Source organism: Drosophila virilis, unplaced genomic scaffold (genome assembly GCF_030788295.1).
Source record: "Drosophila virilis strain 15010-1051.87 unplaced genomic scaffold, Dvir_AGI_RSII-ME tig00001170, whole genome shotgun sequence".
Taxonomy (NCBI): Eukaryota; Metazoa; Arthropoda; class Insecta; order Diptera; family Drosophilidae; genus Drosophila; species Drosophila virilis.
The window spans coordinates 2,194,583-2,221,508 of record NW_027212828.1 but is presented as its reverse complement, the minus strand read 5'-3'; the positions used below and the strand labels follow the sequence as shown (position 1 = coordinate 2,221,508).

Sequence of the window (26,926 nt, the reverse complement as noted above, 5' to 3'; positions counted from 1 at the left end):
CCAATAGCCGAATCGATCTAGCCATGTCCGTCTGTCCGTCTGTCCGTCCATCCGCCCGTATGTATGAACGCAAGGATCTCAGAACCTATAAGAGATAGAGGGTTGAAATTAGATGTAGGTGTTCCTGTGCCTGCGCAGATATAGTTTGTTTCCGATAATCAATAACTTACTCCGTTTCCAAGCAATCGATAAAAATCGATATCGATATCCTGTTTTTCGGGCAATTTTGGTAAATAATAAGAGCTAGAGTCACCAAACTTGACATATAACTTCTATATAGAATATATATATGCATTTGATGTTGGAAGAAGAGGGTTCAGAGTATCCCCTAGTCCCCTAGCTCCCGACTAGAGCTTCTTACTTGTTTTTTAAACCTTGAACCCATTAAAAATGGGTATAAGGGTATTTGTGCGAAATCCAAATGTATGTAACAGGCAGAAATAAGCATCTCTGACCCCATAAAGAGTATATATTCTTGATCAGCACCAATAGCCGAATCGATCTAGCCATGTCCGTCTGTCCGTCTGTCCGTCCATCCGCCCGTATGTATGAACGCAAGGATCCCAGAACCTATAAGAGCTAGAGACTTGAAATTTAAGATGTAGATGCTCCTAGTTCCCGCGCAGATCGAGTTTGTTTCCGATAATCGATAACTTACTCCGTTTCCATGCAATCGATAAAAATCGATGGCAATATCCTGTTTTTTGGGCAATTTTGGTAAATAATAAGAGCTAGAGTCACCAAACTTGACATATAGCTTTTAAAATAAAATATATATATGCATTTGATTTTGGAAGAAGAGGGTTCAGGCAAAGACAATATAAATACTAAGATGAGTAACGCCATACAACAAAATGCTACTATGCAGCTTGATTTTTTGAAAATTGAGAACGAAAACGAAGTCTGTAGCATTGCGCTCTCACAGCCGAGAGAACGAAAAAGCTAAAAATAGAATTCGCTCTCAGCTTCGGCTCTGTGACGGCCGTGCAAGCAATTAAGTTTGTATGCGTGTGAATATACATACATAACAGCATATTTGAATGTGTGGTTAATCACTGCTCTGGCAATGTCTCTGGCTGGCAAAGAAACAATTTTCTTAGGTTTTTAGCGCAGATCACGACTTACCCAAAATTTCTGTTGATATATGAATGCATTTTGTGTACTGAGGTTGGCTCCGTACAAAATATGTATTTTTAAACCTATGCAAATATTTATGTAACTTTTTATATTTGAAATTATTAATTAAATTATTATTATTTTTAAGTTATACAAAATAAATTAAGGAAATAAAAGTGCAAATTTGTTGTTTTCAAAGATACATTTAATTTATTTTTATTTCATTATTTTTTGTTCAAATTATAAAGAACAAAGTCGCCGCTCGAATTAGCTACCGATGCAAAATCGGTACCCAGGGAACACCGCGAGGGCGCCATTATAATTATAATAGGGGTCATAGCTAAATATTACCTTCGAATCGACTTGAAATGTAATTATATTTTTTAGCACTCTTTTTATTTTTTAGTTGGAGAATAAAAATAATATTAATTTAATTTAAAGAAATTATGTAAGTATTTGCATCGACTTGGAAATACATATTTTCTGCGGAGCCAACCTCAGTACACAAAATTCATTCATATACACAAATTTGGGATAGGTCAGGATCTGCGCTAGAAAACTAACAAAATTAATTTCTTGCCAGCTAAAGCCAGAGCAGTGAATAAGAACACATACATACATACTTTAAAGTTCTTATGCATGTATAATTTACGCATACAACGAAAGGTGCACGCACGCTATTGGCTGAGACAAGAACTCTTCTCGAGCATACACTGTCCAAAAAGAAAGGTGAAATCATTCTGTTTTCTTAACATAGTTATTGCGCAAGAAGCGCCTTGTGTAAAAATTATATAAGTTCTTTCATTTTTCTGTAAAATTATTTGTTAATAGCTAGGGTAATATATCATTTAAATAAAGCATGCATTTCATAGATAAAGCACAAGCAGTTTGCGTCTATCGTAAGTTCTAAGCTTTTTTGCTCAATGTACTTCGAAAACGAAGCGACGCAAAGCAGAATCGACCAGCTTTGCTGAAGGCAGGCTGTCGACTTACTTCGTAGCTCGTGTCAGCATCAGCAAGCCGCGACTTCAGCATTCGTTCGTCTGGTCTTTGGAGAACGAACAACCAGTCGGCAGGCATGCCGTACGAAGCCTCAAAGGCCAGATGAAAGGCCAGGCTAGAAATTTTGCGTCGCATTCAAATGTATGGGCGTTACTCATCTAAGTGTTTATATTGTTTTTGGTTCAGGGTATCCCCTAGTCGGGAGCTCCCGAATAGAACCTCCTACTTGTTTTTATTGCCCAAGGGTCAATGTTAACGGACTACTAGTGACCTGATGGGTCGAAGAATAAAAAAAAAGATGTTTATTACACCAAATGACAATTATTTCGTTCGCAATTCTACATTAGAGCAATTTAGCTTAACGCATTTAGATACTTAACAAAAAAATATATTATTTATTCTTTATTTTCACTAACAGATAAATGTTATCTTAAGAACTTTTAGATTTGCGTTCCGAATATGAACTATTATAATTATCTATCTGTTTCAGGTGCTTAGAAAACCTCGGTCTGATAGAGCTTGCGTCAAAATGGAGTGAAGTTTGAGCTGCGTTGAATTGTTAATGTGTACGAGAAGGGGACAGTTTGATTTTAACAAACGTCGATGCTATTACCAGACTGTGGGCTTACAGCATTTGGCATGCTTATACACCTATGCTTAAATGCTAAGGTATGTAAAAGTGTGGGTCAACAATCGTTATTCCCACCAAATGATCTAATTGCCTATGTAGTGTTGACAGCAGTTTAGTGTTTGAGTTTTACTGACGCACTCAAATCGTCAAGTCAGATATAATATTCTGCTGTAAAATTCTCTGTTAAGTAGTGTCTCGAAAATAGAAAAATAAAAAGATATTTTTGAAAGAACAATCTATTAATGATAAAAGTAATAACATGAGTTATGCCTATAACGATTATAATTTGGACGAAAGTAAAGAGGTCTGGAAAGAGGACAGAGAAGACGGAAGTTATAGAGCAAAATGTAAATCAGAAATATTGAAATATTGTGTTTTCAAAAGCATCGGTATTGCAGTATTTGGCAAGCTTGGTAGGCGTGACGAAGTAAGAGGTCTGGAGAGAGGACAGAGAAAAACGGAAGTTATAGAGCAAAAAGTAAATCAGAAATATTGAACGAATTGAGTTTTCAAAAGAATCGGTATTGCAGTATTTGGAAAGCTTGGTTGGCGTGACGAATCGGCTCAAAATCCACTCCCGGAACGCGGTTTGCAGATGTGCCGCCGTGGCTCCCCTGAGAGGGACCAGCTCCACCCATATCGAGAAAGCGGCATGAAACACCAGTAACATGGTGTTGCCATGTTTCGACCGTGGAAGGGGTCCGACGAAATTCGCGCAGAGTACTGCCGTTGGCTCTGCCACCTGCCTTGTCAGCATGAGTCCAGCCGGTTTGAGTTGCTTGGTCTTAAACTTTTGGCAGGTTTCGCAACACATCACGTACTTGGCGGCGTCACGGAACATACCCGGCCAGTAGTACCTTTGGGCTAGCCTCGACACTGTTTTCCTCACGCCTTGATGACCGTGGGAGCATCATTGCATAGCGCCAATAACCTCTACCGTTGACCGCTGGCCACACATAGCTTTCAGGGAATGTAGTCTTCGCCAGATGGTCCGCTATCACATCGAACCGGTAGCCTTCTAGATAGTAACGCAGCTTCCGTATCGACCAAACGATTGGCAGGCAATCTTTCTCGGTGGCGGAATAATTCCATTCGGCCATCAGCAACTTTCTGCTCGCGTACGCTATAATCCGCTCCTGCCCTTCTATCGTCTGCGTTAGCACTGCGCCGAGGTCGTACTCGCTCGCGTCAGTCTGTAGGACGAATTTGACGGAACAGTCCCTATATATACTGTATGGGGTCGGAGATGCTACCTTGTGCCTGTTACATACATTTGCATTTTGCACAAATACAAAATACCCTTTTACCAAAGACAATATAAACACTTAGATGAGTAACGCCCATACATTTGAATGCGACGCAAAATTTCTGGCCTGGCCTTTCATCTGGCCTTTGAGGCTTCGTACGGCATGCCTGCCGACTGGTTGCTCGTTCACCAAAGACCAGACGAACGAATGCCGAAATCGCGGCTTGCTGATGCTGACACGAGCTACGAAGTTAGTCGCCAGCCTGCCTTCAGCAAAGCTGGTCGATGCTGCTTTGCGTCGCTTCGTTTTCGAAGTACATTGAGCGAAAAAGCTTAGAACTTACGAACATTTTGTGTACTGAAATTGGCTCCGCAGAAAATATGTATTTCTAAGTCGATGCAAATATTTACATAATTTCTTTAAATTAAATTAATATTATTTTTATTCTCCAATTAAGAAATAAAAGAGTGCTAAAAAATACAATTACATTTCAAGTCGACTCGAAGGTCATATTTAGTTATGACTCCATTATAATTATAATGGCCTCCTCGCGGTGTTCCCTGCGTACTTTGTTCTTAATAATTCGAACAAAAAATAATAAAATAAAAATAATAAAAATTAATTAAATGTATATTTGAAAACAACGAATTTGCACTTTTATTTCCTTAAGTTATTTTGTATTACTTAAAAATAATAATAATTTAAATAATAATATCATATATCAAAAATTACATACATATATATTCGCATCGACTTAAACATACAAATTTTTTTGTACGGAGCCAACCTCAGTACACAAAATGCATTCATAAATCAACAGAAATGTTGGGTAGGTCGTGATCTGCGCTAAAAAACTAAGAAAATTGTTTCTTTGCCAGCCAGAGACTTTGCCAGAGCAGTGGATAACAACACATTCAAATATGCTGTTATGTATGCACGGCCGTCACAGAGCCGAAGCTGAGAGCAAATTCTATTTTTAGCTTTTTCGTTCTCTCGGTTGTGAGAGCGCAATGCTACAGATTTCGGGTTCGTTCTCAATTTTCAAAAAGCCAAGCTGCATAGTAGCATTTTGTTGTATGGCGTTACTCATCTAAGTTTTTTTTGTCTTTGGTAGGGCTCGAACTCGCGACAGACCGCACCACCTGCTATGCCTCTACTCAGCAGCCGCACCAACAATTAAGTACTTATGATAAAAAAGGAACTTAAATAACATTACAAAAAAAAGATGCAATTACCATGCTGTTAGAATGCGAAGCAGACGCGCATGAATGTGTGTGTGTACATGTATACAGAAATTCTTAAAGCTGCTGCCCCATTCAATTGCGCAGTTGCATATAACTGTGGTTTTTCTTAGTCGATCTTTATGACATTTTCTACAGTATATCTTATTGTACCATAGAATATTTGTGTATTCTGAATAAGTCAATTGCATTTAAATTGTGGTTTAAATTGGTTGGCAATAAAATTTCGGTTATTAACTTGATTTATAGCTCTGCGGTGGTAGCGGGGAGGTTGCGATAGGTATGAAATGAAAGATACTTGAAATATCTATAATATTTTAGAAGCAACATATCATGTTTGGTGGCTCTAGCTCTTATTATTTACCCGATTTGCTAAAAAAAAAAACAGGATGTCGATATCGATTCTTATCGAGTCTCTTCTTCAAGTCTCTAGCTCTTATGGGTTCTGAGATCCTTGCGTTCATACATACGGACGGACGGACGGACGGACAGACAGACGGACATGGATAGATCGACTCGGCTATTGGTGCTGATCAAGAATATATATACTTTATGGGGTCGGAGATGCTTTCTTCTGACTGTTACATACATTTGGATTTTGCACAAATACAATATACCATTATACCCATTTTTAATGGGTTCAGGGTATAAAAAGTCGAAATAACTATGCTGTTAGAATGCGAAGCAGACGCGCTTGAATGTGTGTGTGTAGATGTCTACAGAAATTCTTATAGATGCTGCCCCAATTAATTGCGCAGTTGCATATAAATTTTTTTTAAGTATACCTTATTCTACCATAGAATATTTGTGTATTCTGAAAAAGTCAATTGCATTTAAATCGTGGATTAAATTGGTTGGCAATAAACTTGTGTTATTAACTTGATTTGTAGCTGTTTGGTGGTAGCGGGGAGGTGGCGATAGGTATAAAATGAAAGATACTTAAAATATATATAATATTATAGAAGCAACATATCATGTTTGGTGACTCTAGCTTTTATTATTTACCCGATTTGCTCAATACAGGATGTCGATAGCGATTTTATTCCATTGCTTTGAAACGGAGTATGTTATCGATTATCGGAAACAAGCTCGATCGGCGCAGGCACTAGGAGGACCTACAGCTAAAGTTTCAAGTCTTTAGCTCTTATAGGTTCTGATATCCTTGGACAGACAGCTATTGATGCTGATCAAGAATATATATACTTTATTAGGTCGAAGATGCTTTCTTCTACCTGTTACATGCATTTACATTTTGGCCAAATACAATATTTCCTTTTTGCCCATTTTTAATGGGTTCAGGGTATAAAAAAATGAAGTCGCATTTCTGCAAGGGTAATCATCGTCAGATTGTCAAAGAATTTTGAGAAAATGCCATAAATTGAAAAATGTTAAATTCTTGCGACTTGCTGATTGTGCACACGATATTATTAAAGGGGTTGGCCTATTCATGGTCAAAATTGCTATTTTCCATTTTTGTTGTTAATAAGGGTACTTAAACGTTGCGTATGTGTAAGAAAACTGTTCGGGTCTGCCAAGCAAACAAACTTACTCACTTTTCTATATGGATGGAAGCACTAATGCGTTTGTGTACCTGCTAGTTGCTCTCTGCTCTCTGTGCTTGCTTGGCCGGCTCAAAAAGTTATGCACAAATGCCAACGATTAGGTACCCTTTCAATATAAATAGCAATTTTGCCCATGAACAGGCTAAGCTCTTTAATAATATCACACAACTGATCAATTAAAAGAGTGTGCGTGTACATAAGCAGCAAGTCGCCAAAATTGAAAACTTTCAATTTTTAGTCTTTTTTTAGAGCTCTTGAAAACTCCGACGGTGAAGAGATACGACTTAGATATTTTTGTATTGTAAGCACAATAGGTCCCCACAATAAACATAAAATAATTATAAATATTTAATTTAGGTCAATTTAATGTCTATAAAATAAATATAAATATAATTATTTTCATTTTGCCTGACTGAACGAAGATAAACATGACAGCGCATTTGATTGTGTGGGCCCATTGCTACCACAGGCACAAAGGGCACACAATTGAAGTATTGCGACAAATACTTTGATCTACTTGTGCGCACATCAACCCAACTCAAACATATGTTTATATGTTTGTAGATCATGGCGTAGGTTTGAGCGGTTGAGCGGAGTGGACCTTAAGAGTTAAATGTAAAAGTTGTGAAATAAAATATATTAAGAAACCAAAAAAATTTTGTGGATTTTACAAGTGTGTTCGTTGTTTCAAAAAATATTTTTAAGATAACTCAACGAACAATCAGACTTCATTTTCCTCCCACAAGACATGGAAAGTCAATCCACATCGGATTTCAATATCATATAGCTCTCATAAAATCGATTGGTCAAGATATTATGTTATGTATTAACAATGTTTGAATGTTGAATATTTACTTATTGCAGGGTAGTACACAAATGCCGCAACATTTTTCCATTCCACTTAGATTTTTTTCGGCCTCTCTCATGTCAGCATTAATTTGATCCATTCCTTCCTCAATTCGATCAAGTTGCTCTAAAAAGAAGTATAAATCATACTTATTACATTGATTTTTAACGTAATAAAAGAGGTGTGTACCATAGATTTTAGGTAAAATGATTGAAATAAAAACCATGTGCGAAATGTGCCCATAGGTAAATGGATTTGAAAATTTATTGTAATAAATTTTGTTGTATGAGTGTCACATGCAAATGTATAATTGACTATTAAAATATACATTAACGTTAGACTTGAAGTCCATCCAACAGATGGGAACATTGACAGTGGCGTGATATTTAGGGTGAATTGTTTATGTCTACCAAAGGGGGACAGTTTGATCTTGACCAATGTTGATGTTATCACCAGGCTCTTTGTTTACAATATTAGAAATGTTTATACTTGTGCTTATGCTTATGTGCTAAGTTATGTTAAAGGGTGGGTGCGGCTATGGATATGTCACTCCCCCAACCATAAGAAAAGTGCCTGTCCTCAGGTGTTTAAGTTTGGATATATTGTAACATTTTCTTCTTTTACAATTGGTGTATCTCCTATATTGTAGGTGTTTCTTCTACTTTGTGTTTTTTATATTTTATAATTAATTTTTTAGGTATGCTTTAGAACTTATGTGTCAAATACAGTGTTAAACTTATTAATATGATTACAAATATGGTTATTGTAATTATCTGGGATACATTGTTAAATTTTGTATGTTCATTTATAATTTGTTTCGTTTGTACAAACGAAAGTGGTTCTAATTTTATAACATCATTGCTTACGTAAATGCTTTGAGTATAATCTAACATATTGTTTGAAATTGAAATTTCATTAATTTGCAGTGAACAATTAAAGATTTTTATTATATTGTTTCCTTCTATTGTTATTTCGTTATTTATACAATTGTATATTTAATATAGTTTTTGGTAAATTCCAAGTTAAAATTATACGTAGTTGATTTGAAAATTTTGCAAAATTTTAGTATAACTACATTCTGATGTTATTTGGTTTAAAATTCCTGTCAAACATTCATTATTAATTAATTTTTTTGTTTCTTTGCTAAGTATAAACTTTTTTGTCTTGGGTAAAATATTTTTCATGAGCTATTTCTGTCAATATGTTATTATTATTATCCGGGTCTGGAATTATTTCGAATACCGGGCTTTTTATTACTTCTCGAGGAATATGGGATACTATCAGTATTTCGTTTGTATCTGATTTAAACCAAGTGGAAGTTTTTGTATTCAACAATTTCTCAGAATTAACATGCAACAAATAGTCATGTTTTAGTAATTTTGGGTTAAAAATGCCTAATGTTGTGAGCTGCATTCCCATCTCAATGTCTTCTATATATTCTGTAAAGTGTTGTAAGTTAAATATAAGGATATCAAATTTCTTTCCTTTTTGTTTCTCTTGATCTAGCTCGTTCATGATTTCTATTCCTTTGTTTATAGCTTCTATTATGTAATTTAATTCGTTAACCTGAACGCTGTTTTTTGCTAAGTTGCTTATTTTTTGTTCAATTTCTGTTTTGTCTTCTTGATCTGTTCCAAATAAGTATTTATATACTGTTCCTACTATGTTAACTAAGCCTCTTTTGCTGCGTTTGGCTATTTTTGAACCGTTTATTTCTCTGTTTAATTTTTCTACTAGGTATTCGATTTGTATAAGGTTATTGCATTCTTTACTTTGTTTCATTAAATTGTTAAAAGTTTCTTCGGTTTTTGTTATATTAACCGTTAAATAATGGAATTCGTAATCTGTCGGAATGTCTATGGTTCCTGTTTTAAATATGAGATAGCCGTTATGGGCTTTGATAGGATTAATTTCAATGCGTTGTGCATTTATATGGTTTACAATTATTGATAGTAATATTATAATAATTTGTTTAAGCTGGTGCTTGTATGTTTTGATCGCTGTCTGTTGTTGACCTGTAATTGTTATATTTGCTTTGATTAGTCTTCTTTTTCTTTTTGAATTTGGTTTTGTAATGTGTTATCTTCCTGCCTCTGTTTGTTTCCTCAAAATGTTTGTCGTCGATTTGTCTTAGTTCTCCTGTTTTCTTGAATGGGGTTGTCGTCTTTGATTTAACTAATGGTAAATGTTTGCATCTAGTGTCAATTTCATAAATGTTCGTTTTTTGTTGAGGTTATTTATTAGTTTTTCTTTATTAGCTTGAGTGTCATACTCTGGTGTACCTGTGTATATGAATATGTCCGCTGGTGTTCTGTTAGTCGTTTTGTGCTTAGTTTTATGATTGTACGAGTAGAGTATAGTTTCAAATTTTGTAAGTTTATTTTCGACGTCTGAGTCGCTGTTAATGATTCTTAATTTTTCGTTAACTGTCTTATGAAATCGTTCTACGTCGGATATACCATTTTTACTAGTTTTTATATTAATATTTACTGCTTCTGATTTTAGCCATAATTGTAAAGATGTGCACATAAAAGCTGAGTCTTTGTCTGCTTTTATTTCGATAGGTTTACCCATTTGGTTGAACACTTGTAATATAGCTCGTTTGGTTTCTAACCAGTCTCTACTTTTTATTTCTATTAATGATGCAAATTTTGAATAGATATCAATGCAAGATAAAAATTGTTTATCTCCTACTATGTAAAAATTCATTACATATTTATAAGCGGTTTCCGGAGTTATTTTGAAAGTTAATTTTGTATCCCTGTGTTCTGTTTTTGCGATGTTGCAAGTCTCACATTCATTTATTAGATTTTGAATTAAATTTTGATAATCTGGGAAATAGTGACTTTTGTTTCGTTCTCGGTTCCTTTTTCAAAATCTATTTGTCGATTATAATAATTAAGAGGTCTTTCTGTGATTTGTAAATGGTTACTGTTGTCTTCTTGAGCACTATGTATTGTTGCTCTTGTGCTAATTGTATCTTCGCCTTAGAAGTTTTCGTTTAATTGAATTCTGGACAGAGCATCTGCAACATAATTTTCTTTTCGTGGGACGTATTTAATTTGGAAATCAAACTCATTAAGCTTGATTTTCCTACTTTGTAATTTCATGTTAGGTTCTTTCATGTTATTTAACCAGACGAGTAGACCACTCGGATTTGAAATTGTCGACCAAAGAGATAGGACCTAAAGTATTTAGTGGCCCAAGCGATTGCTAATAATTCTTTTTCAATCGTTGAATAATTTAACTCATGCTCGTTGAGAGTTCTACTTGCATAGCATATAGGCTTATGCTCTTGCGAAAGGACGGCACCTATTGCCATATTACTCGCGTCTGTAGTTAATGAAAATGGTTTTTCGAAGTTTGGATATATTAACATTGGGTCGGATGTTATGAGTACTTTTAGCTTTTCAAACGCTAGTTTGTAGTCTCTGTCATTTATATTGATTTTTGCTCCCTTTTTAATTTAAGTGTTAATGGCTTTACTATATTAGCGAAATTTGGTATAAATTTCCTATAGAAACCACATAATCCTAGAAATGATTTAATTTCTTTTGGGATTGGGAATTTGACAATTGCTTGTATCTTGTTGGGATTTGGTTTTATACCCTCAGTTGTGATGTTGTGACCGAGAAATTCAGTTTCTTTTCTCATAAACTCGCATTTATCCAACTGTAGTTTTAAGTTAGCTTCTCTAAGCTTCTTAAATACCTTGTGTAGCGACAAAATGTGTTCCTCCAATGAAGTGGAGAAAATAATTTGTATGGACGCTTGTAAATTGGGTCCTCATGTTTTGTTAGAATTTTGTGTTTAATTGTACTAGTGAAAGTCAAATTGTCACCTTCATGGTACTGGATTTCACGAAATTCATGTAAAACTTTTTTAATTTTTTCTTTTTCTTCTGAGTTTAGGTGCTCTAGGGTGTTGAGGGTGGATCAAGGCACTCTTGTGCGGTCATGTCCTCTTCGACCTCTTCGTCATTATATCTAAAACAAAAGTTAAATTCTAAGGTTACGGATGCTTGTGCATAGTCTATTTTTGCTTGACATGCTTCAAGGTATTCTCTCCCAATAATGCTCTGAGAAGTCGTGAATATAGAATTTTTGTTTGCTCGGACAAATTTTGCTTGCTCCTAATCGTATACTTTGTTTTAATTCAATAACACCATTTATGGTGTGAACCCTTAATGTTTCGTTGTAAACTGCAAAATTTAAGCGGTTTGTTTTTATTAGATTTATGGGTGAACCTGTGTCAATGACACATTTTAGAACTTCGTCATTCATAATCAATTTTATGAATGGATTTCTTCTGTTTGTTCCGAGGCTTGCTGATGAAAATTTTCGGATGTATCCATTTTCATCTGCCCACTGTTACTATCTCTTTGACGTTTAGTCGGAGGGTTTGGCGCATTCAAGCGTGAATGGGACTGACTTTGATAGTTAAAAGATTTTGGGATCTACCTTGACTTAATTTCTGTTGGAACTCGTGGTGAGCTTTCTGATTATCTTCGGACTTATTGTGCTGTTTATTTTGTGCGTGATAACTCTGATTCGTGTTGGAAAAACCACTTGAACTGGTGGTTGGGTTAGCAGTTTGCTGATAATTTCCTATGTTCCTACGATTGTTATTTTGATTTCCCCGAACATTATTATTTTTAGGTTTTTCAGTAACGCTATTTTCAAATAATCCCTCTCTTTGAACTACTTGCTTTAGTTTTTGTGCTAGGTATATTTTCTAATGCTAACTTATTTAATATAACAAAAGATTTATTTTCGAGATCCTCGATGAACTTACGGACGTTTCCTTGGTAATTCGTGTTGTATAAGCGTCGAAGGAGTTCTTCAAATGGTGTCTGCACTTTGTATTCTTCAATCAATTCGTTTCTCAGCTCCTGCCAAGTGTTGGCTGCTGTCCTTTGTGAAATTCTCTGAGTATCTCCTGTGACTTGCAATTCGATGGCTCCGTATAAGATGCTGTGTTGTCTAACATCTCGGGTTGGATAAAGGTGTAGGATGTAATCGATCCTTTTAATGAAGGCGTTTAGATTTTCCGTTTATCCGTCAAAGCTTGGCACCTGTCTTAGTTGTGAAAGGGCCTGGTTAAGGTGTTGTTCTGATAATTCCATTGTCATCTTGGTGTAATACACATTTTTTTTTGTTTTAAATAGTTTTGAGCTTGTAGGTTTGAACTTTTTTATTCTTTGATTTTGCACTTTTATTTTAGATTATAGTTTGTGATGGATTATTGTTTAAATGATTTTTTTTTTTTTGTGTGTCTTAAAAAGACCCAGTAATAACGTATTGTATGGATCAAAAGATATGCAAAGCCAGTCGTTATTAACTGTAGTAGCTTTATTGCCCAAAGGGTCAATGTTATTAGACTACTAGTCACCCGAAGGTTCTTGTGCCGATACGTATTCGAGAAAATGTTTATTACACTCCGACAACACTTTCGGTCGCGATTGTGCGTTAGATCTGGGAATTAATTATCCTTTACTTTTTCCCGACGTATCCTACCGACTGCGCCAATTAAGTTTTACACGTTAAGTTACTATAAAAAAATATATTTCAATTTATTATTTTAACTTAACGGCTACTTTTGTTGAGTACATTCAGATTTGCTTCCCGAATATGAACTGAATTACATATCTAACTGTTGCGGTCGCTTAGCAAACTTCGCTTTGAGAGAGTTTGAGTCAAAATTGAGTGAAGTTTGAGCTGCGTCAGCAATTATGCGTGGGATAGTGCTCTGATGGAAACATTGACAGTGGCGTGATATTTAGGGTGAATTGTTGATGTCTACCAAAGGGGGACAGTTTGATCTTGACCAATGTCGAAGTTATCACCAGGCTCTTTGTTTACAAGTTATGTTAAAGGGTGGGTGTGACTATGGATATGTAACTATATATATGCTACCTCCATAAAGCTATAAATCAAGTTTAAAACTAAACTTGTATGGCCCACCAATTTTAGCTACAATTTCAATGCAATTGACTTTTTGAGAATACACTAATAAGCTATACTGTAGAACATTTCATTAAGATCGGTTAAGAAAAAACCAAAGTTATGTTTTACTGTGCAATTGGGTGGGGCGCAAATCCCAAAAATTCGGAGTCTGCTTCTGTCTGCGGCATTGCAATTGCGATTTTTTTTTGTTCTGCTCTTTTAATTCTTTTTTTTTCCAATAAAACCACTAGCCATATAGATAAACCAAATAGCCTTTTTATTGAAACAAAATAAATCGCAACGAGGGAACCCCAAGGGTGCCTGCGATCATTTTAGTGTGCCCAGACAGAGTATGAATGCTGAGAGGGGCAGCCAAACGCCGGCCTCAACAGCCTAAAGATCAGTATGAAGCCGCATCTTAATTGACCTAAATTAAATACTTATATTTATTTTCTGTTTACTGTAGGGATATTTTGCTTAAAATACAAAAATATCTAAGTCGTATTTTTGCAAGGGTTATTCATCGTCGACTTGTTGAAGAATTTTAAGATAAGCCCAAAAATTGAAATGGTCGATTTTTATTTCGTGTTGCTGGTGCATACGCACACTCTTTCGAGTAAGCAGTTGTATGAAATTATTAAATGGTAAAATTTTTCCATACAACAGGTTGATTTTAGACCGATCCTATGGCAACTATTTGATATAGTGGTCCGATCTTAATAGGATTTTGCATATATATGAGGAGCATACTAAAACTAATAACTAAAACCTACAACATACAACTTAATCTTGACCGATCGTTCTTAAGGCAGCTATATGATATAGTGGTCCGATCTTAATTTCAATTGTTTTAGACATTTGTGCTGCGTGAAACAGAAAGAGGGACTACTGTTAGATTTTATAGAGATAGATTTTAAGCTGAGAGACTAGTTCGAATGGAAACAGACAGACGGGCATGGCCTTATCGACTCGGCTGTGTTACACATTTCACGACAATATTATAAAACCCTCTGCAAAGGTATATAAAACAAGGACCGTGCCAGTCGGCCAAGCTTACACACCCATTAATGAAAATATCTTTGTCTCACGACAAACTCTTGATCATCTCATTCGCACACATTTGTGTGTTTTTTTATTTCTTTTTTTTTTTGTCTGTTTGTTAACCCTATGGTATAATAAAAAATATACTTATCATTTAATGTTAAGGATATAGTTGGGGGGAAAGTGATGATAAGGTAGCGTGGATTTCCTGCGGAAACGCCGCAAAGCCAGCAATAATGCATGTTGCAAGCAGGCATGCTGGTGCTTTCTAAATATTCTCCGCTCCCCGTCTGTTGCGTTCAACTCTCCTAAGTCGCAGGAGTTCCTGTTCCTGACCAGGTTGTCCGCCGTGATATGTCTGCCCATGTTGACCTCCAGACAGGAGCTGCGTTAAGTAGATATAAGTGTTACCATACTTGCGGTTTATACAGGCTTCTAAGTTTGGGATAAGCCTATGTGTCCAGCGTCCTGTAGATGAGCGATCCCAACGTGCTTGCCATCGTTCCATGCTTTGCATCCTTGCTGCAATGTGAATCGAGTTTGCTGTGCTGTTACCATTAAGAGCTATGTAGCAAATTACCGATTTGGTGGCCAGTTCAATAAGCGGGACCATCCCTGCGATAACCAGCGCTAATTCATCTGATACTGTCCGGAATGCGCAGCTGGCCCGTAGAGCGCTTAGGCGATATATTGAACTTACGCCATGGACATAGCTAGGAACAGCCATTACTCTGCTTCACATGGGGGACGCGTACATTATTACTGCTTTGTTTACGGTCATGAGAAGACGCGTCTCTGCTGTTTTGGTCCTCAAGTGTTCAGCATAATCCTGGATAGCGGTCGACAGGATTCTGCTGCTTTTTTGTGCACATACTGCAAATGTTCTCTGAAGGACATCCTTTTGTTTAATATTTAGAGTGATGATGAGGCAGATCTTGGTGCCGCTTTTCCATCTCGATGCTTAGATGGCGTTTGTCTGGCCTCGGTAACTGGACCAACATGTTGAGTTTACATATTGAGGAGAAAATTCTCTCCTTTGGCCACATGTTTAAAAGATGCGCGAACTGCGCGGGCTGTAGGCACATGGCCAGTTTTAGCGCTCGGTTGGGAATTCCATCCGGACCTGGCACCTTATTGGGCTTCAGACTTCTCGCGATCGTAAGCACCTAGTCGCCTAAAATTTCGTTGATTAGCACCGGTGTGGCTACTGCGTGGCTCGATGGGCGGGTTTGCGTATGCAATATGGCGGGCCTTGTTAGGAATAGTGTTTCCACAATCAGCTTCAGCTCACTTGGGTTAGTGGGTTGCGTTTACTTTCCGGCGTGAGATCATTTTACGACAGTTTTATACGCCTTGGCCTAAGGATCATATTCGGCTAGTTCGCTAAGTTCCCGAAAACATTCTCGCTTACTATCTCGAATGGTCTTCTTTAGTAGTCTTCTGGCCTTCTGATATGCCAGTTGCTCTACAGCATAGTGGGGTCCACGTCTGGTTCGCTGGTATCTCCTTTTGGCTTGGATGCAGATCCGCCTTGCTTCGACAATATTCTCGTTCCACCAGTATGTGGGGACATAGTGGCACCGAAACGTTTTCCGAATTTCATCGTCTTTCATCACAGGCACGTGTTCATTGAATTGCCATTTGGGAGGCTCTACTCTCTGCGTTGCCGGCTTATGCGTTGCTAAATACCCATTTTGTTGCGCCGAAAAATGACGAGCTGGCGAATGTGAGATCGATACCACCCTGACTGAAGGCGTTTTCCGACCCGATTTAATAAGGCTATATCCGGGGTTGTGGAGCTTTCCAACAGGAAACGTTAGTTGCTTGGCTGCCCCATTCCTCTGCCCAGGCGTTTGTGACCTTCCGCCCCCTGCCTCGTCTAATATTGCGTCTAGTGTAGCTTGAAACTCGCTAAGCTGCATGCTCGGGGACAGGTAGCATCTGAATATCCACAGGCGGCCATATTGTGTGCGTACAAACCTATTAAAGTAGTTTATGTACTCCAGCGATGTCGAAGGTTCGCCACATATCCAGAGGGCAGCTTTTCCATCCTGATCCGCGGTCCTAATCGGTCGCTGATAATGACAATATCGATACGCATTTTTCTAACAGTCTGCTCCAAGAGTGCTTGAGCAGCTATGCAAGGTTAAGGTTAAGGTTTATTTGTGTACTTTGCCGGGCGGTACGCCGGACATTTATAGCTGCCTATTCTCATTTCCATGTGCAAAGGGTACATTTTGGTGGCTTGGAGCAGCTCTTTGCTTCGTGGTCTATATCCCCACATCTGAAGCATGCGCCTTTCAGATCGTTTCCGCTGGTGCAGCTCGCCGCAATATGCCCGAAGTCCTGGTACTTAAAGCGTCGCTTTGGTTGAGCACCCATTCGATCATCACATCGGCCTTCTCCACTAGCGTTCTGGCCTTTGGCGCTGGGAGAGTGATTGTGGCCCTTTGCTGGCCGCCAAATAGTGGTCGCAGCGATTTGACCGCTTCAATCGACAGGGATTCGTCCTTTAAGGCATCTTAAATCCCTTCGAGCAATTCTTCCTTAGTTGCCAGCTCATCCAGGTCCCTGATCTCAACCTGAAACGTCACAGTCAGCGTTCTTACTATTTTCCGGTCACCCAAAACCTTTCCTACAGCTTATTGTAGATCATTTGTGGAGTGATCCGGCTTTTATTTGAGGCGCAGCAAAAGATTTCCCTTCGCGGTCTTGCGAATGCCCTGCATGAATGCGTTAGGTGCATGAGGGCCGAGTCGCCCTTCACGAGCCTGAGCATGTCGGCATACGTATAGTCGCCCACTTCGTGGACTGTACTGGCATCGGCTCCGGTACGCTTCAGCGCTCGCTTCCGTCTATTGACTGCTGTCCAGCCCTGGGAGTTGTCTAGCCGACCAGTCGTGTTTGGGTGGGCAGGCACTGGCTGCGTGAGCACTGACTGTTTCGCGGGGTTCTGGCGCTGGTGTTTAGCCCATTCCGAAAGAGTTCGCGCTGTTCTGGCATGCAGTCAGTCCCTTAGTCCCTTGGGTGTGCCTGCACCTTTTTGGGTTTAGTTAGTTAGTGAAGGCGTCGCTTGCACTTTGCCGGACTTTGTGTCCGCTGCGCAGAGCTTGATCGCCACCTTCTGCAGTTCGTCTGCCTCCGCGAGTTCATCTCCGATCAGCCCGATGTCCGCTGAATAGCGCCGATAAGCGGTCTAGGACTATGCCCATCTTCTGAATTGTGCCTCTAAGAGTTTTTGGCAGGTCAATTCCCGCATTTGGCGGCGTGGACTCTGACGCTCTTTGCTACACTGGCGTGGCCGCCTAGTGTGGAGCTGCGCACAAAAGCCTGCAGCTCCTGCTCCTGTCTCCAGTCTGGGCACATAACAGAGCTAAACTAACAGTCTGCACAGGGCCAGAAGTTTCCCTCAGGCTTTTGACCGCTGGGAGTTATACCACTCTAACTCGTGACCCGTTTTTTATAGGAACCGCCGCGGCAACCTCTTACACCTTTTTGCTTCGGCGCATGAAGTGAGCACCGATACCGACGTCTTCGCCTGTTCTTAAGCGTGTTTATATAACGAAGCTTTCCTGCTTGGCAGGAACAGCTTAAGCCCGAAATGCCAAAAACAACATTTTGTAAAATGTGCATCAGGCAAGCAGGCAGGCAGGCACCCAACCAACATGCACACAAACTTATGCGCTTCCATTTATAAAGAAAAGTGTGTCAGTGTGCGTGGTTGGCCGGCCCGAATAGTTATCATGCACACATGAAACGTTCAGGCACCGTTACCCTTTCAACAAGTATGGGAAATAGCAATTTTACACATGAGCAGACAAATCAATTCAATAATTTCGTACAACTGCTTACTCGAAAGAGTGTGCGTGTGCACAAAAAGTTTAGTATAGTAAACAGAAAATAAAGATACATATTTTATTTAATTAGTTGTGTATGAAATAAAATTAGAAACAAATTTTCTCATTATGCCTGACTGGACGAAGAAATACATGACAGAGCATTTGCATGTGTAGGCCCATTGCTACCGCAGGCACAAAAGGCACACAATTGAAGTAAAAATCTTTGGCTCGTGACAACTGGCCTAATCTACCTGTGCGCACATTCACACATCACAAATATATGTATGTTTGTAGATTTCGGGGTTTTGTGGGAAGCTATGCAGGAAGAAAGGGATGCACACAAGAGCGTAATGAGCATTGAGTGAGAGCGAGGCACACTCTGCACATGCGTAAACACATATAAATGTATTTCGGCTGTGACATTTAAAACTGACATGCATATTTTAAGAAAAGCCTTCAGCCGCTGCGATGTTGTGCGCTGAGCGAGATGCGGCTTCATACTGATCTTTAGGCTGTTGAGGCCGGCGTTTGGCTGCCACTCTTAGCAGTCTTACTCTGTCTGGGCGCATTAAAATGTTCGCGGGCACCCTTGGGGCCCCCTCGATGCGGCTTATACTGTTTCGATAAAATAATCTATTCGTTGAGAAGAGGCCGGCCAAAGAATTTTTATTTCCTGAACCCATTAAAAATGGGTAAAAAGGTATTTGGTAAAATGGTATTTGTGCAAAATATTTCCTTAAATCGTGAGTTTAACATATTGATATTGTAAGTTTTTTGGTTTGATCTTTTTCTGTTACCTGCCGCTTGTTGTTGTGTACGCTCTTAACAATTTCTACCTTAACTCTGTTCTTACATTTGGCAGCGTTGTGCAATATTATGGTTGCAACTCATGTAGGATCTTCATAATCCTATGTTCCCCCCCTCTTTACATCTCTCTTTATCAAAGCTATATTGACAATATTAAATCTTAATCGGCCATGGTGACATCAATCTGCCACTCTCTCTATGTAAAATTAGATGATTGATGGTATACATGAAATGTACTTACGGTGGGTTAATCGGATGTATAATTCAAGACATAGATCTCTTGGTTTGATCTTCGTGCTGGACTCACTCGACCGTGATCTGCACAGGATTACACTTCCTGAAGACCATTTTATCCAACTTTGGGTGAAATCATAATAAGCGGAATGCCCTTTCGTTCATAAGCTAAATGATCTTATTCTGCAAGTCGATTGTGCCCATCTGTACAATTGTGTAGACATTGATGTTGCCATTAAACTATTTTATGATACCTTGAACTTGATTTTTAATATCTAATATTTTAATTACACAGCCCGATCTAATAGGCCTTCCTTGTTCTCAAGGGAACTAGTAAGATAAAAAAAATGTGAAGTTCGGGTGTCATAAAAAGTTTAAGAAATCGGGAAATCAATCTTTATGCAGTTGCCAGATCATTTTTTTCCAGCTTGTATTCTAAGGTACTATGCTGCAGCATTTTGTAAACCTATCTTAAAATATTTTGAAAAGTCTGTAAGCACTTAATCTTTTCCGACCATTTGCATATAATCGTTTATTATCCCTCACCATTATAGAAGTAATAAGTCCAATGTCGAAAATAGGGATGTTTCCAAATTAATAGCTTGACATAAAGCTGAAAAAATCATAACAGCTCAGCTGCAATAATGATGTAGATCTATTATTTAATCATCCTAGTATGGGTTCGTGAGGGGCTCTTCTTAAATTACTTACGCCCTAAATAACTTACCGCTCGATCGCGTCAAACGTTCCTATAACGAAGAACGTCAGTTTTTAGTTTTGAGTTTCATCAAGCAATAATGATGATCCATAAACCCTTTATATATCTTTGGTACGTCCGATACTAAGGGGAATACGCCTTATGTATCTAGTCGCCACAATATTTTGTCCATCAAAACAGAATTAAATATGTACGAAAAGAATTTTTGTCGTTGTTATTTTCTGGTTTTAATTGGGATCCTTGTTCGCGGTTACCGTTATGATTAATCTTTCTTTCTTAATTAATCGAGGAACCATGTTTGGTTTAATATTTATTCTGGGCTGACTAGCCAAATAAACTTATCTGTCCCCACTAGACAAACACGTAATTATACAACTTTAACGCTTGTTCAACTAATTATGCCTTGCATGAACCTTTGTTATGATTATAACAAGTATTATAGAGAATATTGCTCGGATTTTCCTTTTAAATTTGTCTTTTCTAAGCTATAAAGCATGGATAATCTTTTTTTTATTTCGCGACTTGTGTTGTATGCTACAAAACTGTGCCTCTCGGTCATATGGAAGTTGGTGTGCAGTGCCTTCACCTCGACTTCGCCACATCTGCCGGTCAACCTGGCTTTCCTGCCACAGAAGAAGCTTCTCCACAAGCTAGCTTCCCGCATCGATCAAGCGGCGCATCGCGGCGCTCCATCCAACAGTCTTTGGCTATTGAATTGGGTATCCAGGGCTGTGAGCTGATCGTTAAGCCATCGAAAACCAAGAATTAGACCTCCTGGCCTGTCGCCATCAATCTCCCTACACGAGTCGCATCTTTAGCGAAACCATTTCATCGGGCGATCCCCGACTAGGCCAGTGTAACCCGTACATTTGGAGTGCACGACATTATCATTAGCCAACAAATTATACTGGTCTGACTTGCCGTAGTTTACTTTTGGCAAGTGTTTTTGAGGCAGACAATTTTATGATCACTTATTATTGGTCTATACTGTATCAACGCAGCCAAATGTAACGAGAAAGAAGCGTTATCTTCGGCACGCCAAAGATCTAATACCCTTGCTGACCCAACCTTTTCATAATGCTCATAGTGCTTTGCCCCTATCTAAGAAGTACCGGGAAAATAGTAAATGCCGAGTTTGGTCAAGACATCTTGATAAACAAAATGTTTTTTAATACAACTTAATTTTCGACCGATCGTTCCTATGGCAGCTATATGATACAGTGGTCCGATCTTAATAGGATTTTGCATATATATGAGGAGCATAGTAAAACTAATAAATGCCGAGTTTGGTCAAGATATCTTGAAAAACAAATTGTTTTTTCATACAAAAACTTAATTTTCGACCGATCGTTCCTACGGCAGCTATATGATATAGTGGTCCGATCTTTATAGGATTTTGCACATATATGAGGAGTAAAGTAAAACTAATAAATGCCGAGTTTGGTCAAGATATCTTGAAAAACAAAATGTTTTTTCATACAAAAACTTAATTTACGACCGATCGATCATATGGCAGCTATATGATATAGTGGTCCGATCTTAATAGGATTTTGCATATATATGAGGAGCTTAGTAAAACTAATAAATGCCGAGTTTGGTCAAGATATCTTCATAAACAAAATGTTTTTTCATACTAAAACTTAATTTTCGACCGATCGTTCCTATGGCAGCTATATGATATAGAGGTCCGATCCAACTGCTTTTCACATATGTGCTGCGTGCAACAGAAAGAGGGAGTTCTGCAAAGTTTCATTAAGATAGCTTTAAGACTGAGGGACTAGTTCGCATAGAAACAGACAGACGGACAGACGGACATGGCTATATCGACTCGGCTGTTGATGCTGATTAAGAATATATATACTTTATGGGGTCGGAGATGTCTCCTTCTATGCGTTACACATTTCACGACAAAATTATAATACCCTCTGCAAGGGTATAAAAAGGAAGTACATAAGATAAATAGCGTATGCAACACCTATGCCTACCCACAGAGCTAAATGCGCGAACGCGCACACAAAAATGAACAAAAACACAAGTTTTAAACTAACAATATATATGTTAATTTTGTTATATTATATGATATTTATTAAGATTTCCCCTTTGTAAAGCGCTGCAGAATACATATCTTGAAGGGGCTGGGTAATCTGTTTACTACTCCTCTCAAAAATCGCGACCGTCTTGGTCCTACCAAGACTTCTCACTAATTATCTACTCTGGCGTGCGTCTCGCGTTTTTCTGACGTCTTGCATAAAAATGATAAGGCAACCGAATAGAGCCCCTAGCCAAAAGCAACCCGAGCTTTACCGAGTTGTACTTTTCTGACGACAAAAGTCGGTATCGACTGATATCGACTCTTTAGTGCCAAAAGCCTTTTTGTTATTTTTCAACTTCTACAAGAATCTTCTTTAAAGGTCGCTGCTGTAAAATAAATTAGTAAATCGATTGATTGGGGTTGATTGCAATCTTAATGCTATTGACTTTTTGCGAATATACATATATTCTAAGACATAATATAACTTGCAGCGGAACATTTGAGAGGAAACATTTGTTTACATTAGAAAGCCATAAATAAATTAACAAATATTATTTAACACAATAGGATCTACCGCCACCTTCATAAGGAATGTTCAAATAAGTGGTGTCTATATCTCGTAGTTTTCTTAAGGAATTCATTTCCGTCGGCGGAACTGTGTATTTTTTGCAATTATAAGTAATTATAATACAAAGACACAAAGCTGGGCTGAAATCGACAAAAATGTATAACACAATTTACCCAAATGATAAAACTGGTAGGTACAAATATTTAAGTTATTTTAAATTTTACGTATCTATATTGTGACATATGTACCACACGCACAACATATACCATAAGTACACATACACTCATATATCCTAATACAGCATATATAGCTATATCCACAGCAGCTAATGCCAACTCTTTACACATAAGCCGTAGCAACTAAGCGCATCACATATGTAACATGAGGCACCCTAATTTTGAACATTAAGCCCTAGAGCCACAAAATCATAAGTTCTTGGTGAAAATAACAATTCTGGCGTGATACCAATCATAAAATCAAAAACCATTGGAAAAACACACGCCACAATCTTTATTCCCACAAAATGCCCAAATTGCCAACGCAGCTCAAGTTCAGGCTCTTAGAATATTCTAGAAACTCATCAAGAGAATTAGAGCATTGTTTAAAAAGAGCGAGCTCATGATCTTGAGCCCTCAGCCGAGGTGTGAGTTTGAGTTGAGTTTTACTGAGGACGTTAAACCGTCAAGTTGCATTTTGCACTAAATCCAAATAAGTCGCGCCTGTTAAAGTAAAGTTATATTTTTTATAACAACGCGTGTTGGGTTATGTAATTGGCGCAGCCGGTAGGATTCACTAGTGATATAAGACCATTAAAGGGCAATCATAGTCCTGATCACAATCATTCGAAAATCGTATCCGCAAAAGGTCACACGCGAAACTTGCCGCGAGTGCCTATTGATCTTTCACGGATTATAATATCCCAGGTCAATTAACAACCCGACATTGTAATTTAATTGCAATTATCTGGTACTCAACTAAGTATTATCCTTTCGACAATCACAGCTACTAGGTAGTGAATTTTATTCACTTCACAACAGTGGGTGTGACCTGGGTCTTGCATATCCTTTGATTACTGCAAGTCGCACTCATAGGTAGCGCCCGCGAGATAACGCCATACCTAAACCAAAAGACTACACCAAGAACAATAACAACCAAAAATCTTGAAAGTGAACAACATGGCACAACCAAATGAGCCAGTATTGCAACTAAGTGAGCAACACCTTTCACAAGCACTAGGCCAGATAAGGCAAGTCTCAACATTTCATGGAGCCACCGAAGAGCTAAGCACCTTTACAGTTATATCCAACAAGGGATATTCGCCAACATAGCATCCAGTTCGGTGCCATCAAAATGCAAATAGGAGAAGACGCACAGAGGGTCACGCATCTATCGGCTGCCAACACCTGAAACGATTTGAGGTCGGCGATAATCTTGGAGTTCAAAGCGCAGACGCCATGCGAAAAGCTCTTAGGAAGAATTTACAATACCTCATTCACACAAAATCCAAAATCCCAAGTCGACTGTAGTCCACGGATAAATTAAGAGTTCAGTAAAAATCTAGACAAAGGCAGGGCACAAAATCACTCAACGCAAAAGCGGTAGTGGTCACATGAAAATGGACACAACCGAAATTTTTTTTAAGCTGCCCCGGAAACCGAAGAAGAACCTACCCATTTATCAAACTAAGCATGAACAATAAAATTTTAAAATATATAATAGACACGGGGTCGTTTATTAACTTAATGAAAGAAAATTTCCTAAATTTCCCCATAAGAACTTGCCAATTGAAAATCACACAATTGATGGTATAATAGTATTAAATAAAAATATTTCGCTGAAAACAAGCAAGCTTTGCCCCACTCATCAGAAATTTTATTTACATAATTTTCCAGAAAATTATGACGTACTGTTATGTCGAGACTTAGAGAGAACTCAAGCCCTAATAGATTACAAAGATGAAACCATACGGACAAATGAATATACATTTACCATGCAAAAGGATTCGGAAATCGAATTGCCAGCGAATGAGTCAAAAATTGAGTATCTCATACCGCCCCCATCTGATGACAAACAATTTGTGTTCGCCATCAGCAACGAACTCTCAGAGTTCAACGAATCCTACCTAGATCATCTACACGATGAAGAAAAAGGCAAATTAACCAAAATCTTGCATTAATTTGGTGATATCCAATACCGAGAAGTTGAAAATTTTACCTTCACAGGCACGTTTAAACATGTCAACCAAACCAAACATGAAGACCCGGTTTATATAAAACCATACAAATATGCCCAAGCATTCGACCAAGAAGTCGAAAACCAGATCAATGATACGATCAAACATGGGATAATCCCCTTACTGTTCACCAATTTGGATCATACCCAAAAAAAGGGATCGAAGCCTTAATGAAGTCATAGTTGATGACAAATACCCCATACCAGCAATTCAAGAATTCCCAATACCCAAAATAACGATGGGAATCAAATCATTTTAGGACTTTGCGGCTTTTACCGAAAGTGCATCCCAAATTTTGCATAAATAGCAAAACCAATATAATAATAATAAGCATAAAGGATAAACTATACATAATCATTTGAGAAGTTAAAATTACTTATAATGTCCGATCCGATACTTGTATATCCTAATTTCGAAAAACAATTTTCACTAACCAGAGATGCCAGTAATATTGCCATATGAGCAGTACTATCACAAGAGCATAAGCCGATCTGCTACTCACGCAAAACACTTAACAAACATGAAATTAATTATTCGACAATTGAAAAGAACTTTTAGCTAATGTCTGGGCCACCAAATACTTCAGGATCTATCTACTTGAAGGAAAATTCGAGATCCTTAGCGATCAAAGCTACAAAGCTGGAAAATCAAGCGTGTTTGATTACCACATCAAATATGTCCTTGGAAATAAAAAATTATGTAGCAGATGCTTTATCACGAATTACGATAGCGGAAAATCTATTAGGCGAAACTCCAGACAGCGTAGCCCCAACAATACACAGTGCACAGGAAGACAATGGAAACTATATTCCTATCACAGAAAGAACTTATCTTATCAGGAAATAACCCATGAATACGCTAAAGATATGATTAAAGAATATATATGCACTAAGAAAAGTGTAATTTACTTCCATAATGAAGAATTTCCAAAAAGCTTATGTTGAAATAATAAACCCAAATAACTTAACAAAAGTGATGAAATCAACTAAACAAGTTATAGATGTCCAAACCTATGCAAGCTTAAAGGAAATCATCCTTAAAGTCATTATGACTTATCTTGTCATTAGCCTTATTGCATCCAGGCATAGAAAAAGTCACAGCCCTTTTAAAAGAAAAATATTATATTTATACCCTGACCACCAAAAGTTGATACAAAACATTATAAATGAATGCGAAATATGCAATATCGCCAAAAGGGAACATATAAATACTAAACTCTCTTTTCAAACGACTCCAGAAATATTCAACCCCCATGAGAAATACGCCATGGATTTTTATATCATTGACAATAAACAGTTTCTATCTTACATAGACATTTCTCCAAATACTCGGCATTAATAGAAATAAATAGCAGAGATTGGCTCGAAACAAAACGAGCAATCCTCAAAATTTTCAACATACAAAATAACATAATACAAATGAAAATATATCTTCATATATGGCGAAATCCCGGCATATAATTCTCAAGTTAATAAACTTAATAAACTAACAAACTTAAGCGAAATACGCCAAATAAACACTAGATTTAATGAGCCACCCCTAGTAAGATTTAAACTACAACCCCATTCAAGAAAACGGGAAACCTAAAAAAAAAATAGACAATAAGCATTACGAAGAAACTAAAAGAGGTAAAAAAATCACACATTACAAATCTAAATTTAAGAAAAAACAAGAAAATGAATCCAAATACGATAATTCCAGATGAAATGGCCAAGAGAGCCCAACTTAAACTGACAGCCTAATTACTGTTTTTCCTAATAAACACCTTCATCCGATAAGTCCAACTCTAAAGCTTAGAAATCCACCCAACCGAAGCTAAAAATGGCTACTTAATCTTTGGGACATGAGTTATACACTTACCCC

General features: G+C 37.8%; 1 protein-coding gene across 4 annotated transcripts in view; it reads right to left on the bottom strand.

The window, feature by feature from the left end:
• Snap25 (Synaptosomal-associated protein 25kDa) overlaps window positions 1-26,926 on the bottom strand; it is a 271,616-nt gene that overhangs the window by 89,705 nt on the left and 154,985 nt on the right. For all 4 annotated transcript variants that reach the window (XM_070210840.1, XM_015169290.3, XM_002058732.4 and 1 more), the window contains exon 5: window positions 7,655-7,772. In XM_070210840.1, coding sequence (XP_070066941.1) covers window positions 7,655-7,772 — 118 coding nt within the window. The remainder of the gene's footprint in view (window positions 1-7,654; window positions 7,773-26,926) is intronic.